The sequence below is a fragment of the Ictalurus punctatus genome, chromosome 19 (genome assembly GCF_001660625.3).
Source record: "Ictalurus punctatus breed USDA103 chromosome 19, Coco_2.0, whole genome shotgun sequence".
NCBI lineage: Eukaryota > Metazoa > Chordata > Actinopteri > Siluriformes > Ictaluridae > Ictalurus > Ictalurus punctatus.
The window spans coordinates 7,342,208-7,362,673 of record NC_030434.2 but is presented as its reverse complement, the minus strand read 5'-3'; the positions used below and the strand labels follow the sequence as shown (position 1 = coordinate 7,362,673).

Here is a 20,466-nt window from a genome sequence, read left to right as displayed (position 1 = left end):
GTGTCTCTGCTGCACTTTGTGTGTATGAGTGAGAGAGAGAGAGGTGAGGGAAAGACTGTTTATCGCAGCTTTGATGTGTGAGAACAGGAACTAACGTCTCTTGGATGTTCAATAACAAATATAGCAATAAACGGTTAAAATGTGTGACGTTTCATACATTAAATTAAATGTTGTTGGCAATTTGCTGTGGTGTAAGTGGATATACTCTATGTAGATAGGGTATGGTATACAATAAATGCACTTTGGAGGGTAGCGGCTTCTGCATTGTGTCGCGTCACACACACCCTGGGCGTGCACTATTTTTGTATAACTGTCATGTGTTATTCTTTACTGTACATAATCAACTTTTCGATGTTCATCACGTTAATTATATTCCTCACACATTAAAGGTGCATTAGGTAAGATTAATCTCTAACCGGTGGGTGAGACATTTCAATTAGTCCCATCCATATACAAGAACCTCCGCCCCCAAGGATCTACGGCTGCGTTCACGCCATGTCGGAATTACCTTAATTACTAGATGACAAGCCGGACTTTCAACTTGGAGCTGTTCGACATTATACGTTATGAGACGTTAGACATTAGAAGGTTATGCCTTTCATTTATTTTCAGATTTATCTTGCATTATTAAGACATTAATCGTAGTCAATTATACGAGTGATTATACAGAAATATTACGAGATAACTACATTTTACCGCTGAAGCTGCCGTCATTTTGAGTGTTTCTGCGTGAACTTGCAGCGGTCATGTGGGACAAGTCGGAGCTCTCCGAAAATTCCTAGTTTACAAGTTGTGATTACAAGTTCTACCAGGACGTGAACGCTTTTTACAAGTCGGAATTTCATAATTACGGTCATTACGTCATGGCGTGAACGCAGCCATGGCCAGTCGAGTACAATCGGTACATTTACATGTACAACGATAATCGATATTAACCCGATTAAGACAATCCTCTGATTAAGAAACTACCATGTAAACAGTGATTATTTATTACCTTAATAAATACCGCCTAAAGTTGTACTCGAAGTAAACAAATCGAATTAAGACGTGTGGAGTATTCCTGTTTTAGTCACATTATCGGCGTGTATTACAGACATGTACACACTTTAATCACACTATTAACATCGTGTGGGAGTTTTCATCGCATTTTGCGACAGGACACGTACACACACGGCAGCGCTCAACCGTTTCACAGTAAACAAGAGAGCACAGCTGTGTCCCAAACCACGTACTTTCCTACTATATAGTAAGCGAAAAACATGTATGTACATGCATCGGACGCAGTCCACGGCTTCAAGCAGTCGTCTATTAGCACATATAGCATGATAAATAAATAACTGCACTTGAAAATTTCCAAAAATTAAAATTGAAACACCAAAACTGTATATGGTACCAAAATCGCAGACAAACTGTGTATTGATATGTGAAATTCTATGTTCTATAACGTAAAACGAGAACATGAAAGGAGTATTCTAAAGCAACTCATGTAAACACCATAATCAGAATATTGTCTTATTCAGAATAAGGTCAATAATTAGATTATTGCGGCCCATGTAAATGTAGTCAGCGTCTATAAAATGACTGACAGGAGGCGCATCCATACACAAACGTTTTCCGGACCGGAAAGCAGTTTTACAAACTTGTTTTCTCAGCAACTTAATACACTTTTAATACACACACGGTGTTGATCCATTGTTTGTTTGTATCACCTTCCATAGTGTTCCAGGTTATTTGTACAAGTAAGGAATGAAAAAAATATATATACGATCGCACCTTTAAACTGTCCCACCAACCTGTCCTCAAGTTAATGTTTATTTTTAAATCTCTCCATGACGGAGCGTAAGAAGCGGAGCACGTGCGGTTACGTGATGACGTCACGCCCCCAGAGCCGACGTGGCATAGAGACGGTTTAAAGTCGCAGCTGTAGCCGGAGCTGACCTGCGATCATTATTCTGTACATTAGCTCTAGGGCAATTAAAGGTGTTTAAACAAACAAACAACAAAGCAGCAGTCGAAGTGTTTGCATTTTTTTTAAAAAAAAAAACGCTTAATAAACGATGGCTTCGTCTGCGAATAATAACGGTTCTGCTGGTAAATGGGAGGTGGTGAGAAGAAGCAAGAAACCGAACAGCGGTGCTAAGAGTCAAGCCGACAAGAAGTCCAGAAAAGCTCTGATCGAGTCTAACTCTCCAAAACTCGAGCTGAATCGTAAGTGAAATGTCCTGTGATTACTCGCATTGTGTTCTCAATGTTAAATAAGCGATACGTCCATCTGTAGTAGCGACAAAACGGAGCTAGCTAACTGGTTGTGCGTTAGCTTGCTGTTCCGTCCTTCTGAGTCTAACGCATTCGTTAATTTAATAACAGAACGAGTTATAAAGCTGCAAACAAACAAACAAACTAACAAACTGCTTAGCCCAGGAAGTGTTATCCGACATGTTTAGCTAGCGAACATAATTCACTAGCTAAGCCAGAGGTGAACAGCTAGCTAGTTACACAAATCCGTTTCAGCCGCACCAGCACATTCACATTTAAAGGTGCAGTAGTCGATCTGTTTATTCATGACTATGTACAGATAACCTGGAAGATGTCTAGACTGTGATACAAACACATTAAGGATGAAGCCGTGGCCTTGGCACAACTGTACTGAGTGGTTGAGAAAACTCGTTTGGAAAACTGACTTCCGGTCCGGAATACTTTTTTGTGATTGGACGCGCCACCTGTCAGTCATGTTTTTGTTAGATTTTTTTTTTTAAGAACCGCTACTCTAGGTTCTGGGGGCGGAGCCTCGTGAACATGGGCGGGAATATTCAAAATCACACTATTTTAAGTGTGTGAAGTTGTGACGTTATAAATCGAAGGCATAACAGGTTGTGGTTTTTTTTTGTTGCCATGGTGGGAAATTAACGCGGAATCGGGCACGCTCCGTTTTTACAATTTTATGCAGGTTTGGGGCCGAGACGTGACCTCGTCCCAATCCAAAGCCCTCTTCGATTCACGTGTGTCGAACGTGAGTACAGCTGAAAGCTCTCGTTTACCAACAAACGTCACTGCAGAAGACTGTGCAAAATTATTTTGCCAATTCATGTAGTTTTCAGAAGAGAGGGGGGGAAAAAAGCACACAAAACTCAATTTTCACAAGTCCACAAATTTTTCCTATATCTGCATCTAAATCAAACATTTTTGGCTGCAAAAATCACAAAAAGTCCTGTATGGACTGTAAAGTTTCTTATGAAAGCACCTCTTGCTCTTCTTAATAAGTACTCTGTTTACTTTTTAATTGCTCGAACCGGACTCTTTCTGTTAGCAAATATTTTTACCGTTATCTCTCTCTCTCTCTCTCTCTCTCTCTCTCTCTCTCTCTCTCTCTCTCTCTCTCTCTCTCTCTCTCATTCATATACATATATATATATATATATATATACACACACACACACACACACACACACACACACACACACACACACATACCCGTCAGTATATATCTTGGTTTTGAAGCTATGATCTAAGAAACACCCATATTATTAAACACCAAGTTCTGGGAACTTCTTATAAGAAATCGCCTCCATGTAATACTTCTCTCAATGTAATACACACATTTTTTATATAATTGACTCCCTTCCACAGAGACAGCAATACACTATGACTTCATAAAATTCTAATTCTAAATTCTTGATGATTCCTACCAGTCAGTGGTAAGGCTGCATCGGTCTTTCACTCTACACAACAAAGGACAACCCGCCTGCGTATTAACACAGACTTGAGGGTGAAAATTTTTCACGAGCGTCCACCAGTTTGTTTGTTGTCCAGAAAAGCTGAAAGACTCACGCAGCCCAGCCAGGAGACGCCAAATTGTCGTGGAAATTAGACAACACTTGCAGACTCGTCCTCTGAAGGTAAAAAAAAAAAGGTTTATTACAGAAAGATGGTTAATACAGCATAGAATATAGCAGGATAGAATAATGAGAGCGCTCTGAAGTGCTTGTGCTGAACCACTACTCATATAATATATATATATATATATATATATATATATATGAGAGAAACGCAGAGCATGACATAATTCTCTGTGTACCGATAAGAAGCAGTTTGAGGCAGTTCAAATAGGCTTTATTTTAGGATCTTAGATGTTTAGATGAGCCTTGAACAGAAGAACATGTTTTTGTCTCTGTATAGCAGATAAACATTCTGTACTGATCTCAGTCACATTACATGGCACTCTTGGGTATTATCCTCAGATGAACATGAACAGAAACAAAATTATTACAAAGTAAAAATGAATAATTTCCCTCACAACATTGACTGAATTCTAAAAAAAACCTCCTGTTAGTCTTCACATTCACTCACCACAAACAAGCATTTCTACCTCATCACTGAACATCAAACTGGTAATATATATCAACTTTTTTTATATATTAACATTAACTGGATGTGAAATATACGCTCTCTCTCTCTCTCTCTCTCTCTCTCTCTCTCTCTCTCTCTCTCTCTCTCTCTCTCTATATATATATATATATATATATATATATATATATATATGTAATATAATATAATATAATATAATAATCTTTCAATGGTGTACTGGCCCTTTAATTCAACACGAGCAGCTTGGTTAAAAAAAAAAAAAAAGACTCAACTTCCAGTGTAAAAAATTTAACACTGCAGAGATTACGAACTGCAGTTTTGTCGTCCTTCCACACATGAGACATCATCTTTACACACAGCACCGAAATCCATGCGTTTTCCCGCCCTCTTTTGATTGACAGGATATAATCGTCCCTGATCACCAGATGTTTTTAAACTATCGGCTGATGTCCAATAGCGTGGAAAAAGAGCCTCGGTGCATCTTTAGTCCCAATACTATGACACAATGGTACATAACATTCATGTGTTCAAAGGAGGGTTTGGTGAAGTTCTTGCCTCTTTCGCTGAAGAAGAAATCGCAGCCGGCGTTCACCGTTAAGGCTATCGATGGTTACGTCTGCATGCCGGTCCCGGAGGGTGTGTGCATGATCGACGGTCAAAACGATCAATCCCGAAGAAGTGGAACTCCAGCGAGTTTGGCTTTGAGCCCACAATGTGTTATGGCTAATGTTGCTGTGACATTTTATTGTAATATCGTACATCAAGACTCCCCCCCCCCCCCCCCCCCCCCCTCCTCAAAAGATTTCAGCTTTATTCTTGAAATCTTGTATTTTTGTTTTAATGAGTGGCCCAACAACAACAAACAAAAAATGACGTCTTATCTATGTCAGGAAATGATCAATGTGTTTTGAATTTGAATTTTTTTTGATCTGGTTGCTAAAAATCGCCCGCTTTGTCTTTAAGGCGCTGTGACATAAAATGCGTAGAAAGAATCTGATAGATACACGTTCTATCCATTCATTTATCGAAATCTGATTGAAAGACGTTTTTTTCCCCATCAGAGAGATTTTATTACAGGCACTACCTTAAGAAGGAAGTGTTTTTTGTCACAAGTTACTATGTATAAGATTTTGAACAGACTACGCTTTGTAAAAAAAAATGTATCAGTTTTATACGAACAACTTTTGCGTATCGGTACAAATAAATAGCGTCCCGCTCCTCTTTCAGATTTATTGTTCAGCATCACAGTGGAGTAAAGAACATGACTGAGTCAGCACATCAGTGTAATTGATCTCGATCTTTAAAAGGTTAAAGTAGATGAGTTCAGGACTTCGGTTCAATCGACCTCTGAGTCCTCTTCCAAGCATCGCTGTAATTTGGCGTGTGGGCATACTGAGGTTTTGGTTTTTATACATTTGTATTTTTTGTACGTGTGGCAGCCTGTACTTGCTGTATATGGTGCACAATGTAGAGACAGTATAGTCATGGATGTGATTGATAGCCTCCCAGTTAGGGGAAAATATGTGCCGAAGTTCAGTTTCAAAACATGTGCACCCTGCCATACTTCCGCTTCGGTCGGTCTGTCGTTGCACAGTTTTTATTTTTTTGGACCGGGCATGGATGCGAGAGGCTGTAATGAGTAATGTGTCGTCTTGCTGCGAAAAATTCTCTCTCGGACCCGTCGACTCCTTTTGACGTGTGTTGAATAAAATTGTTGTTCGCAGCACCTGTAAAGATGGCCGAGACGATATATGACGGTTTTGAGAAGATTGGAAAGAAGCAGAACAAGGAACAGGTTCCTCCACCAGCTGAGACTCAACAGAAGAAACCTAACACAGCAAAACAGTCCAAGAAATCCCAGTCCAACAGCAGCTCTAAAGTGACCCACTACAAAACGTTGGAGGAAGCCGTCAAAGCTGTGAGTACTGGATATGTTATGATCCATACCAATACCGGCGTGGTTTATTTTTGTATCCTGTATATGTACTGGTTTTACAGTTTCCCAGTTTCCCCAGTAGCACCGCTGTGGTGGTGGTTGCGGCGGGGTTTATATTTGTGTGTATATGTAGCATCATACCTAGTGTCTACTCAATCTTTTCATTCTCTCTTCCTCTCTCATTTCTCTTGCAGCTGCAAGGCTGTTGACCAGGGCAAAGAAATATGGTCATGTCACCCCAATTTTAGCATCGCTCCATTGGCCCCCGGTCCATTTTAGGATCCAGTTTAAGATTCTGTTGTTTGTCTTTAAAACTCTTAATGGTCAAGTTCCTTCTTATCGCAAAGATCTTCTTACATCACGTTCTTCTAGAAGATTTCTAAGATCTTCTGCGATAATATCTTTCTAAGATAAGTTTTTTCTGCATGTCCCTCAATCCCGTTTAAAAACTAAGGGGGATGGAGCTTTTTTAGTCGCCGGCACTGGACATCTGCCTCGCACCTTCTTTTATCATTTTTAAAAAGAGGCTGAACGCGTATCTCTTCTCCCAGGCGCTTTAATCTAATTTTTACTATTGTTTATTGTCGGTCTCTATTTGGTTTTATTCTGTTTTCAATTTGACTTTTTCTTACCCTGTTCAGCACTTTGGTCAGCTTTGCTGTGTTAAACGTGCTATATAAATAAAATTTACTTACTTCTTTTCTCATTCCAATCTATAATCTTCCCTGTCTAGCTGGTCTTGGTTATATCTGGCTTGTTTTCTCAATAGTAATTATTAGAGATGCACCGAATGTTCGGCAACTGAAATTATTCGGCTGAAGATAGCAAAAAAAAAAGCACTTTCAGTGTTCGGCCGAAGAAATTTGAGCGAACAATGACGTGTTTGATGACGCGACCAATAGCCTAGCAACCAGAGTGAGACGCGCGAATTTCACGACCTCCACTTCCGGCAGCGCGCTCGGAGCGATGAAGGGGCACACGCATGCACGTGCTTCGTGCACGAGGGCGTGCTCTTCGGATGTTGAGAACCGTGACATTGTTTACTGTGGACACGTGTGTTTAATTGTTTCTGTTCCGGGGTATTCTGTCACGTCGCGAGACGTAAGGGAGTAGAGTATGGAAGCAGGTAAAGACGTATTTATTTAAGGGAACATAACATTAATAACGTATCTAACTATACTATATCTACTATAATACTCTGCGAGGTGTACAGGGACGCGAGCGGTATATATCCCTAGTATAATCAGCCGTGTATAACCGAATAGAACCATTTTGTGCACTCTTGTCAATGCACTTTTTTGTTGTAGGCTACAGAGTGTTCCATTCTTTCAGCAGTCAGTTACAGGCCTAACATAGGCTATTCGAGGGGGCTCAAAGATGACCACATCAGAATATTTTTATTTTACTCATTTATTTATTTAAAGTTATATTGTGATGGATGGATGGATATTATGCCTGGTAGCCTATGCCTGCTGGAATGGAAAAAAATAAATATTTTGAAATTGTAGTTTTTGTAATTGATTTTTTTCTTTGAAAGCAAGACAAAATAGTAAAAAGCACATTTTGACTATTTCATTTATGCAATGGTGAAAAAAAAAACGTGTACGGTATTCGGCCTCGGTCAAGTTTTTCATTATATTCGGTTTCTACTTCGCCCAAGAATTTTCATTTCGGTGCATCCCTAGTAATTATTTGTTTGTTTGTTTATTTTTATGCTCTTTTTTTAATGCGTTTCTTACCATGCATGACGTGTAGCATTTTGGTCAACACTCGTGGTGTTTTAAATGCGCTATATAAATAAATGTGACTTGACTTTGACTGTCTGTGTGGTTGGCTATATTTCTCCCCCTTACTGTCCTAGCTGGATGTGGTGGAGTTGCGGCAACAGCTGGACAAAAGTCAAGCTATGTTCCCTGAGAATCCGTGCGTCTGGGTGAAGGATCTGGCCGGGTATCTGAACAGCAAGCTGCTCGCACCTGACACCGATCCCACGCTCAGCAGCTACGCTCATGGTGCGTGTCTGAAATGTGTTCACTGTCACGCTGAATATGGAGATTACTGGCTCCTTTGAGAGGAACTTTTTTCAGTTTGAGGAATGTTTTGTTTATCGTACAAACAGCAGATATAAAGCAAGAGGTCTAATCTGTTACCACACAGGAGCATAAAGTATGAATTTGTGGGTTTTAACAAATACATCTCTATGCAGATTACCCCTACTGCCTTGCTGGAAAGGACCTGCGCAGCATAATTAAGAATCTGTTGGGGAAAAGCGGTGACACACTACAAGAATTCTTCGATCACTGTGTGTATACCATGCTCCGGGAGTTGGATAGACCAACAGGTAATAAATCGTACTACTAGTCGTGTCGATAAAATATACAGTTTGCTATACCTATACCATCCTGCTCAACCTGTATTTTTTTTTTTTTAGCACTTTTTGAAAACTAGCTATCATTTCAGCCATTTGGGTTAATGTAGGATCTGTGTTGGTTTGTTTAAGCCTCAGTGGTAGTGTACGGATGCCCTAAGGGGCCGTGCATTATTCATTTTTTTTCTGCTGTTTTCTCGTGATCTTGACATAACAAAAGCTGTTTTCTCACGATGCAATTTTATCCTGAGAAAATCTTGCGCTTTGTGAATGGGACTGGTGTTACATGCACGTTGGCATCTTCGCCATCATAAATGTAATAATGTCCCACTGTAAAGATGGACTTTGTCTCCGTATTAAGAGCGAGGGATGTGTCCCCTTCTCAAGAGTCGGACACTAATGCGGAAGTCGTCAGTCCTGAAGTATTTTTGTAGCCCAGCTTGGATGTTTGCATCATCCCGTTTTCCCTCGACAAAAAGCCAATAGGATTTTTCCATTGGCTTTTGGCTTATTGCAGAAAATGAACTCCGTGACCAACAAAAGTTTATGATCCGTACATGTTTTGTTCATTAAGATAAGATTTTGAAGCGTATACACTAACCAGAAGTAAAAAGCTAACGTTAGGTTATAAACGAACTGCACCACGGTCGCATGACTTCACCACTGCTATGCTTCTGAAAACTCTTTCAATCTTTATTTAAAACAAACAATACAATTGGAAAATACTATAAATTGATAAATCTGCAAGTTGGGAAGTTTGAGATGCAAGAGTGCGAGTATAAACACGACGAGGCTGTACTAGAAGAGTTTTCATGTTCGGCGTGATGACGTTTAATGTCCCAGACAACCTCTGTAGTGCCATTTAGCCACTTGTTAGCAACCGCCTATTTCAAGACACGTAAAAGCTTTTTGAAAAATCCTGAGTGAGGTATTTTATGGCATAGTATAAAACGTGAATATGTATTGAGCTTGTGTTGACCACAGACCTTATTTTAGGCATTTAACCAAAAAAAAACATTCAAAACCCCATCGACTTCGGTACGATGGATGTCCAGTACACAGGAAAGTTAAGTCGAGATCACGAGAAAACAACAGAAAAAAAAACAACAACTAATGGCCACTGAGGGCTTCCATCGAAGTGAGGAGTCACCTTGTGTATCTTTTTTATTTATTTATTTATTTTTAATAGCTGAACCACTGCATGGCTACAGAATGTGCATTCAGGCCATCTTGATGAACAAACCCAAAACAGCAACGCTCAGCCTGACTGAGGTAAGTGAAATTTATGCCCCTTTGCTCTCCAGCGGTTTGGTTGGAACTTGTAAAAGCTTTGGTCGCTTTGTGTCTTGCTACATTCGCTTGGATTTATAGGGTCTGCAGAAATGCTGTAGTCTGTACTATAACTTAAAGTGGAAATTTGGGAATGCAGAGGTTCACAAACCTTTTGGGGGCAAATGGACAGTATGTATTTTCTGTGACCCCTAAGCCTTGGCCGGCCTACATTTAAAATAAATTAATAAATAAATATCTTAATTTAGGATTACTATAAAATTTGGACATTTTAGGAGGCTGGTAAAATGTATGTGTAACACAAGTGATTTAAAAACCTAAAAGGATATTCCCAGCACAGACTTACCAGTCTAGTTGTGCTGTTATAGGAAAATAATCCACATCAGGGTGGTGTGTTGCACCACGAGCAGAGGAACCGTTGGTTTATACTCGATGCATGACTTTGTGTGCTCTTACAGAAGCAACCATGACTTGAGCGTGTCTATCTTGTGTACACGTGGAAAATTACAAGCCCATATATCAGAGCCCAATCATCCCTGTCCATCCGGTTTCCAAATCGAACTGGTAAAATGTTTAGCGGTTTCCTTAAGCGCACTGACCAGCCCTGTCTCTCCTAAGACTTTTCACCATTGTTGTGATTGTCGTCACGAGCCGTGTGTCAGAATCAGAAACTTTGGCCCTATATCCAAAGGTTTTGTCTAATCTAGGAAATCCAGAAGGCTGGTACCCAAAACAGATCTTTTGGTAGGTTTTAAGATGACAAAAAAAAAAATCATACGCTAAATGTAATCAGAAAACTGGTTAGTGTTCTCAATAACGATCTAGAATAGTAGACAGGAATGTGGTTTGAGATGCAACGCTAGTTTGTTTTGTGGAGGTAGACGATGGGCAGGGGAAATGTTTTTTGTTTCTTTAGCTTCACTTAATGTAGCGTGTCAGGAAAGAGAAAAGACTAAAATAGCATGTGTTGAATTTAAATGCGACTCCCGGTAACATTTGAAAATATTACCTAATTCTGGCCCCTATTTTGGGGAAGCCTTGTACTTTTTGCATGTCTGCCTTGAGTCTCGGACAGTATTGCACAAAATCGTTCAGCTATTAACAATTGTTTAAGGAGATTACCAAGTGGTCCTTGTAAAGTTTGTGGTTCGGTTTAAGCAATTATTGCGTTAATCCTTTTTGCCAACTCATTGACGTTGTGTGCCCGTCTTAGCACCTGGAGCTTCTGCGCTCCCACCAGAACCGTCCAACCAAGTGTCTGACCATTATGTGGGCTCTCGGACAAGCCGGCTTCTATGACCTTACCCAAGGCATAAAAGGTGAGCATTCTTAAATTGTATGTGGCCTAAAGCCAATGGGATAGGTTACCTGGTTTGGAATAGACTGGGATGTCCTGATTGTTCATTACATAATTCAATGTTGTGTGTGTTTTGCCTTCTGTGTGGTTTTGTTGGCCTTTAGTTTGGCTGGGCATCATGCTCCCTGTTCTAGGAGTGAAATCTCTGTCTGCCTACGCCATTGCATACCTAGAGAGACTGCTCACGTGAGTTACTGCTTCTTTAGGTCTTGGACAGCTTTAGCTCTTGCACAATACTAGACTTCTTAGGCCTTTAATCTTATGTTAATGCACAATATATAACTTGTTCCATCTCTCTTATAGGCTCCATGCCAATCTATCTAAAGGGTTTGGGGTAATGGGCCCGAAAGAATTCTTCCCTCTGCTGGATTTTGCTTACATGCCCAGAAATGCCTTGTCAGCAAGGTAATTATTGCAAACTGTGAATACCAGAGAGAGTTTGTTTTTTTTATTACCGTTGTCTAGTGATTCATTATTAGTCTATTGAACAACAGGGCTATAGATTTGCTCTGCTAAAAGCTGTTGTGTTTTCAGCCTGCAGGAGCAGTTGAGGAGGCTCTACCCCCGGCTGAAGGTTCTAGCGTTTGGGGCGAAACCGGAATCTACATTGCATACGTACTTCCCTTCCTTTCTCTCCAGAGCCACGCCCAGTTGTCCCGATAGCATGAAGAAAGAGGTAAGAAGTTTTCACACAGAAACGTTACTCTTTTCATTTTTATTTAGCTCTGTGAGATAAAATGCTCCAAAAACAGTGCGCCTGAGCTGCTGTGAGTCACACTGGAAATCCTGTCTCAATATTTTACAGTCAGACCTGTTGGGCTCAACTTGGTGGGAATTTTCAAATACACATTATACATGAACTTGGATAGTACCTGATTGAAGAAAGGCCAAAGAAGACCCGTCCTCAAATTTTCTATATGGCTTAACTAAAGGAGTGGAAGAAAAAAAATATATATATATATATATATATATATGGAGACAAAGAACAGTATGGAAAATGGGAAAAAAAAAAAACAAAAAGAGACATTTGAAAATTCAATTTCAAATACTATATTGTAAACACATTATTAATACATTATTTGATGTTTTACTTTGTGAATTTTATCTATTTTTGAAAATATACACTCATTTCAAATCTGATGACTGCAACACACTCCAAAAAAGTTAGGACAGTCGACTGTTTACTGCTGTGTAACATCTCCTTTTCTTTTAATAACACTTCTTAAGCGTTTGGGCACTGAGTGAAGACACTAGTTGGGTAAGTTTAGCGAGCGGAATTTTCCCCCATTCGTCCATTATGCATTTCGCTACTGTACGGGGCCTTCGTTGCCTTATTTTGCGTTTCGTAATGCGCGACACGTTCTCAATAGGAGACAGGTCGGGACTGCAGGCAGGCCATGCTAGCACCCGTACTCTCTGCTTACGCAACCATGCGCTTGTAATCCGGGCAGAATATGGTTTAGCGTTGTCCTGCTCTGTATGGCAGCATATGTTGCTCCAAAATATCTTTCTGCATTAATGATGCCCTCAAAGAAGTGCAAGTTACCCATGCCATGGGCACTGACCTGACATTGATAACCGCTTGACAACAGTCCTTTTCCTCTTTGGCCCGAGAACACAGTGGCTGTTTTGTCCATAAACTATTTGGAATGTTGACTCGTCGGACCACAAAACATGATTCCACTGTGCTACTGTCCATCTCAGATGAGACCGAGCCCAGAGAAGCATCTGCTGTGGATAGTAAAGCCTTAACTTGCATCTGTGGATGCAGCGGCGAATGGTGTTGACGGACAAAGGTTTACCACAGTATTCCCGAACCCATGTCAGGATCTCCATTACAGACTCATGATGGTTTTTAAGACAGTGATGTCTGAGGGATCGGAGATCACGCGCATTCAGAACTGGTTTTCAGACTTGCCCTTTACGCACTGAGATTTGACCGGATTCCTTGACTCTTTTTTAATTTTGTTGTGCACTGTAGAAGGTGAAATGCCCAAAATCCTACCGATTTGTCTTTGGGGAATGTTGTTTTCAAAGTGTTGGATTATTCACTGATGCATCTGTTGGCAGATTGGTGAGCCTCGACCCATCATTGCTCTTGAAGTACTAGGCCTTTTTTGGAGGCTCCTTATATACTATGATTAGACAGTTACCTCACCTGTTTCACATCATCTTCCTATTTCAACTTGTTACATCGCTATTAGTCCTAAATTGCCCCATGTCCCAACTTTTTTGGAACATGTTGCATGCATCAATTTGAAAATAAACATTTATCTTCAAAAAATTATGCAGTTGATTAGGTAAAACATCAAATATCTTGTCTTTATACGTCTTTTGTTTCAATACGAATCAAAGTATATTTACAAATCACTCCTTTTGTTTTTATTAGCTTTTTCCATACTGTCCCAACTTTTTCAGAATCGGAGTTGTAGTACCCACTACTCGTTGGTAGATAGTGCTGAGTACAGGTCCATGAGCATTTATTTACAATGAGGTTGAGGTGAGCGGGCAAGCCCAGCAGAGTGCACCGAAGCAGGCCACAGCTGCTGGGTTTCCAAGGTCAGATTCTTCATTAATTGGATTGATTGAACAAAGTCTATGCACCAGGGATTTTCAGAATCCTACACTGAAACTTAATAATCTCTGGGCAGTGCCTGAGGTGTCATTTGATCCGAATACAAAGCTCCAAAGTCGGCTAAAATGCCCGACTTTGATGGCCTCTTTCTCGGTCACTGTGGTTCACAAAGGCGCAGAGATGGTGTTATTTGGAAGCTTCAGAAAAGTGTGATCCAGATCTATCCGGCTATTGCAGACATTTCCTGCTTCCATAATGGACGGAGACCAACGCTGTGTGCTCATCCTGAGCCACAGGAATCATAAGTGGTTAGCCTTATACCATCAACAAGACTATATATTTGAGCCACGTTCGTACTTTACCATAATCAGCATCAAAGAGACCTGCAGACAGCTTGTGAAGTCGAGCAGCAACATTGATAGATGGTGGGAGTGATGGCTGAGAAAATGTTGTTCAGTCGCAGTAGAACCAGAAGTACAGCTCAGCAGCTTGTGTGCCAGCACAATAAACCGCACGCCAGATTATCAACAATTGAATTTGCTGCTTTGCCTGCCTATAAAATAGGAACATACAAACACAGCCAAGTGCAAAATGTACCTCATCTTGCTTTGAATCCAATGGAGAGATTACATTTGTAGCCCTTGCCTGATTTTATGTTTTTCATCTGTAGTTGCTGAGCAGCCTGACCGAGTGCCTTTGTGTAGACGCACAGAGTATCGGTGTATGGAGACAACTTTACACTAAACACCTCACCCAGTCCAGGTAAACATTTAACCTTACTATTAATAACAAAACCTATGTGTTCAATGTAATGAGTACATTTTTAGAATTATTATATAATTAGCCTTTTTTTGGACACATCTTTATAGACTCACAGGACTGCTCCTCTAATACAACATCTGCAATTTTATAATCATGTGCCATGTTGTAAATGAGGTTACTTGTAAACCTTTGTAAAGTTCTGTGCATCTTCCTTAACAGCCTCTTGTTGAATCATCTGCTCAGTTTATGGCGCACACTCCCACCAAAGGTACAGTGGCAGATGTGTGTGTGTATATATATATTGTCTTTTCATTTTTGCTTTGTGTGTACTAATCATTTGGTTGTTTTTTTTTTTGTGTGTTTTTTGTAGTTGCGAAACAACCTTCAAGAAACAATTCAGTCTTTCAGAGTGACGAATGAAGAGATTAGGTCCACAGCTAACGTGGATGACGTACAGGAATGCAATGCCGTCTGCAGTGTAAGGATGTGGGATGCATTATTCTGGCCAAAAATTCAATTGAATGTGGTAAACACTAGACCGTCCTACCAAATCACAAGTTCGGAACGATGAAATTTAAGTAGTTTTATACCACAGCACTGTCGAGTACTCTCTTCTGATTGATCAGAAGGTGTTGATTGAATTTTCCATAAATGTATTAGCGCCAACAGTTCTTCTAAACGAGTCTGTTCTAATACCAGCTCTAATATGTCTGTGGTAACAATTTAAGTAAGGACTTGTATGGTGGAAGCGTCACATAAATGGATTAGAAACGTGTAATTGTTCATATGGTGATGCTTTCTGTGAGGGGATGTTTGACATTTTTTTGGAATGAGTCGCCAGAGTTTTGTAACAGTAAAGCTGTTTAAAGGGTCTTCAGAATGGAGGGATTTGTGGTTTCTTGGTAACACAAGTTTATTACCTTTGGGGTTGGGGAGTCTGATGAGGGAATGACTGTTTAGAGTTGCTGATAAGTGATAACAGAAACTATCCTGTTTGTCGGATGTTCCAACCATTAAACATGACTATAAACAAGTAAAATGCACAATGTCTTGTTCTGTAATAAATAAGTCATATTCAGTAGCAAAATGCTGTGGTTTAAGAGGAATAAAACACTTCGGGACGTTCTGTTAATGTAAGAATACATTTATTTCTTATGTAATATGCCAGGCATCATGAAGCTGAGGTCGTAACGTGACTAGAAATGGTCCCTGTCTAACACTGGTTATTTTTGTCCACAACAAAATATCAAAACGAATGACATTGTAGTGTCACTAATGCTCACTCGTATTTCCCCCTCTGCTCCTTTTACGTAGTCTCTGCAGATGAAAATTCGCTCTCAGGGGTTCCCGTGGAAGCGGGTGCTGGTGGTGCTGTTGGTGTTTGTCGCCGGTTTTATAGTTCACGATGTGAGATCTCGCGGAGCGTTCGCCAACTCCACCACAGCGCTGTACCTGCAGAAGAGCGGAGTCACTGCAGTATCCCAGCAGGGCTGGAGAAAAGTGTCTCATTACAGCCAGCAGGGCATCAAGTAAAAATCCACAAAATATACTCACAAAACCCAAATAACTGCACAGTATTAAAAAAATAAATCTCATTCTGAAATAGCGGCTTTGTGTGCTGCACTGAACTTACTATGTATACTGTGTTTTTGTGTGTGTGTGTGTGTGTAGCTACTTAGCTGAGACTACGCCGTATTATTACTCTCTGGCTGTGGAGGCAGTGGGTCCATTTTTGGAAGCCATTTTGGAGAAGCTGAAGGTGGTTGCAGTCTTTATCGCACAGAAGAGTTCTGAATTGATGCTGTGGCTGCAGGAGAGCACACCATTACTCGTAGAATGGGTGAGATACAGTCCGTCTCTCGCAATAAAACCAACGTGAACAGTTTTTGCAGGTTTTACGATGGCTATTATTCATATAAGTAATGAGATTTATTCAATTGTGCCTTAAACGTAACCACAGGTGAAATTTTAAAGACTGCCGATTGTAAAGTGAGAGGTTTGTTTGGTTTTACTTAACAGGTAATGTAAATAGTGCAATATTTGATTTAACTAACTTTTTTTAAAGACTCACTTGCGTTCATGTGCAAGTCCGGATGTGTGCATGTTGCCCTTCTCGTCACTAGGTTTGCCTTTCCCATTGAAGAAATGAGTCTGAAGTTTTTGTTTTGTTTGCTTGCCTGCATTCAGATCAATGCCAACACCCCAGAGAGTGTTTTCCAGTTTTTGGAGTTTGTAAAGGAGCTATTGCTGTTTGTGCATAAGAATTACATCCTACCCGGCCTGCAGTACATCGTAACAGCTCTCCAGCACCTTTGGCAGTCACTGCAGGACTCCTGCAAGTCAGTACCAGTCACTGCACATTTATTTTTTTTAGATGCTTTAATTTTTAATAGCTTATTCATTTTTGGCCAGTGACTCTATTTTAAGGGATGGAAAATTTAATTTGAAACCTCTCCAAGCCCAATAATTCCTATATCTGATTAGTTGGCTTGCTATTTAAAAAATTGGTGTGCTGTGTATTACTGTAAATTAGGAGTGTATCTATAGACTCCAGTCACGATGCGATTCAATACATGATACTGGCTCCATGATTGATTCAATTTGACTCTTAGAATATTTAACGGAATTTGAATGATAAACGTAGGACCCACTCCCCCGTACGTCTTTTGAATGCAGTGCTGGGGAAAAAGTATTTGCCCCATCCTGATTTCTTCTGTTTTTGTGTATCTCATACTAAATAGATTTTGTTTTAATTTCTGAAACAAAGATAAAACGGCAAACTGCATAAACACAAAATACAGTTTTTGAATGATAATGTTATTTATTGAAGCAAAAAAGTAATCCAGTACCAACTGGGCCTGTGTGAAAATGTATTTGCCCCGTAGTTACGAATTCCCCAAATCTATGAAACTGCATTCATAATGGGGTTCAGCTGGACTAGACACAACCAGACCTGATTACTGCAAACCCTGTTCAATCACATCAACACTTACATAGAACTTTTTCAACATGAAGTTGGTTAAAAGATCTTACCCAGTAATGCACTATGCCAAAGTTGAATGTGAGTCCAGAAATGATGAGGGAGAAGGTGATTGAAACATATCAGTCTGGGAAGGGTTACAAAGCTATTTCAAAGGCTCTGGGACTTGAAAGAACCAAAGAAAGAGCCGTTATCTCCAAATGGAAAAAAAACTTGGCACAGTAGTGAATCTTCCCAGAAGTGGCCGACCTTCCAAAATTCCTCCAAGAGCACAACTACTACTCATCCAGGAAGTGACAAAAGAGCCAAGGACAACATCAAAGGAACTACAGGCCTCTCTTGTATCAATAAAGGTCACTGTTCATGACTCCACTATCAGAAAGACACTGGGCAAAAATGGCGTCCATGGAAGAGTGGTGAGGCGAACACCACTGCTAACCCAAAAGAATATTTGAGTCCACTGAATGGCTCAAAAAAGTCAAATTAAAGTTTTGCAGTGGTCTAGTCAAAGTCCTGACTTGAACCAATTGAGATGCTGTGGCAGGATCTTAAATGGGCAGTTCACACAAGAAAACCCTCCAACGTGGCTGAACTAAAGCAATTCTGCAAAGAGGAGTGGGCCAGAATTAACACAGTGCTGTCAAAGACTGATCTCCAGTTATCGGAAGCGTTTGGTTGCAGTTATTGCTGCTAAAGGTGGCACAACCAGATTTTAAGTTTAAGGGGCAGTTCGTTTTTCACGTGGGTGATTGGTGTTTTTGGAACTTTTTTTGCTTTTGTGTGTTTTACTCATGTTGCCATTGTTTTATGTTGCATTTTGTTGAAGATCTAAAACTATTTAGTATGAGATACACAAACATTTTCACAGCACTGTAAAACTAAATAAATCAATGAACAGATGGTTAATATTGTAAAGAAAATGTACATGCTGGACTAATTATATTGTAATGTCTGCTTTTTCCCCTTGTAGTGGTGAAGTATCGCTTCTCTGCATGCAGAACCATGTGGTAGCTTTCACCAACAGCACATGGATTTACTTGCAGGATAAAACAACAGCCATCGGGAGCTGGGCCCAAGAGCTGCTGTCCAAGGCATGATACACGCCCAGAATATGGGACAGAGACTTGTCTTTATTTGTGTCTACCTTCTCACGTTGGGCTGTAAAGACTGTAGGATACTTTGCCATCTAATATTTCTCTAATTCAGAGGACTCGACAGGAGGTGGAACACTTACCTGTTTTGTCTTTTTGTCCCCCCCACAACATTATTTGGGACCCCACCCCTTAATTTCAGGACTTTTTATATGATCAATACCCAAAATGTTTTGTGGGTTTTTCTTTTCATCTCGTGTTTTACCTAGATGATTGCAGATACGATATTTATTGTATGTTTGTATTCGGGGGGGGGGTTACAAAATAATCTTCTGGTATAATTGGATATGAAAAGTGCTGAATGACGCAGGACACACATTTTAGATTAATCTGAACACCATAAGTTGACATTAAACTTGATGTGTAGCCAATTTTCTCATGAAATATGTATTTGAACCCAAGAATCTTAAGCATATAGCTGTTGTACTGTGAATCTGGAAAATTCTAAAGATTTACACATTCTTGGCAACGTTTATCGAAGATTTTCACCTTTTTTTTTTGTGCCAATTTACAAATAAGCAAGCTTTTCTAGTGCTTATGTTCTCTATTTGCGCATTCAGTTTAATCTTGTTTAATTCCAGCAGCTTGTTGTATTTCAAATACAGCAGCACACTGAGGTTGTAGCGATGAGGCATTCCATGGCTATGCGACCAAATTTTCCTCTCAGATGGTAGTGTGGATTTTTGTGGCTTTTTGCTAGTGGTCACCTGTTGGATTTCTGTAATTAGCTAGCTCAAGCAAGTGAACTCATTCCATTCACAGCAATTTTTTGTCTGTGGAAAAAAAAAATGAATTTGGTGAATATTTTTTTGTGGCAACATTGCCATTGGTAAAACTTTCTGAGCATGCCATGATTTAATATAGAAAGACATTCATGCATACTTTTTTTTAATAAACGGAATGCTTAGTGGTTGATTTGATTTGGTGGTCAAGACTTATGGGGGTTTTTTTTTGTTTTGTTTTTAAATATATAAACGATTTACTGTGCGCCTCTCATCTGCGACCTCTCCCACTCTGTTTTCGCAGTATCGGAGAGATTTTGTGTTGACTTGTTCTACTTGATTACCTCTTAATGTGATCTGGGAAGCTTTATTGAAGATAGACACCAAGTTGTATATTTTCTACCCCTCCCTCTCTGCAGTAAAGATTCACATAATATATATATAAAACCACAGGACTTGGAGCTCCTTCTAGAATTGAATGCTACATTTCATGTGAAGTTTACCTCTAGAGCAGGGGTGTCCAATCTTATGGCTTCTGCTTGGTTGGAATGAAAACTTGCACCCATACCGGCGCTTTCCGGATAAGATTGGACACCTCTGCTCTAGAGGCTACATCTGTGCAGTCCACCATAACGTTCAAGTGTCAAAAGGTACAATTAAAGATTTTTAGCACTGTATCTGTATTAGTAATCAGTCAGCTGTTTCTGGTTCAAGACAGATTCTGGATTAGACTAAAGCTGCACCCCTTAACAGGGTTGGAAGTACAGATTACAGATTATTGGAAGTGGGAAAAGAGAAATAATATAAATGTGATTAATTTGTTGCTTTGTATAAATTGTTTATAAATTAATTAATAAAATCTGTGCAGCCCTGTTCATGGCACTTGTCTGTACTTTAATTTTTGGAGTTTCTGTTGCATTTGGCTTGGAGTAATCTGTATTGTGCTTAGTACATATTGAC

The 20,466-nt window shown here is 39.9% G+C and overlaps 1 protein-coding gene across 2 annotated transcripts; it reads left to right on the top strand.

Annotated features, from left to right (window-relative positions):
- The first annotated feature begins 1,881 nt into the window (after positions 1-1,881).
- tmem214 (transmembrane protein 214) lies at positions 1,882-20,381 on the top strand. Of its 2 annotated transcripts, none has more exons than XM_017494419.3 (16): positions 1,882-2,208; positions 6,090-6,283; positions 8,163-8,313; positions 8,508-8,642; positions 9,859-9,941; positions 11,173-11,278; positions 11,421-11,502; positions 11,620-11,721; positions 11,851-11,992; positions 14,562-14,653; positions 14,873-14,921; positions 15,024-15,131; positions 15,968-16,182; positions 16,325-16,493; positions 16,841-16,992; positions 18,604-20,381. In XM_017494419.3, the coding sequence occupies exons 1-16, from the start codon at positions 2,058-2,060 to the stop codon at positions 18,728-18,730; spliced, it is 2,058 nt and encodes a 685-aa protein (XP_017349908.1). In that variant the 5' UTR covers positions 1,882-2,057; the 3' UTR covers positions 18,731-20,381. The 2 variants fall into 2 exon arrangements, with proteins under 2 accessions (XP_017349908.1, XP_053544198.1); XM_053688223.1 differs by lacking the exon at positions 1,882-2,208 and adding an exon at positions 3,718-3,896.
- Positions 20,382-20,466: the final 85 nt, after the last annotated feature.

Excerpts from the sequence above, each read along its gene's own strand:
- tmem214 (XM_017494419.3), top strand. The coding sequence starts at position 2,058 with ATGGCTTCGTCTGCGAATAATAACGGTTCTGCTGGTAAATGGGAGGTG. Across the intron at positions 11,722-11,850 it reads AGAAATGCCTTGTCAGCAAG|CCTGCAGGAGCAGTTGAGGA; the intron begins GTAATTATTGCA and ends TTGTGTTTTCAG. Across the intron at positions 14,654-14,872 it reads AAACACCTCACCCAGTCCAG|CCTCTTGTTGAATCATCTGC; the intron begins GTAAACATTTAA and ends CTTCCTTAACAG.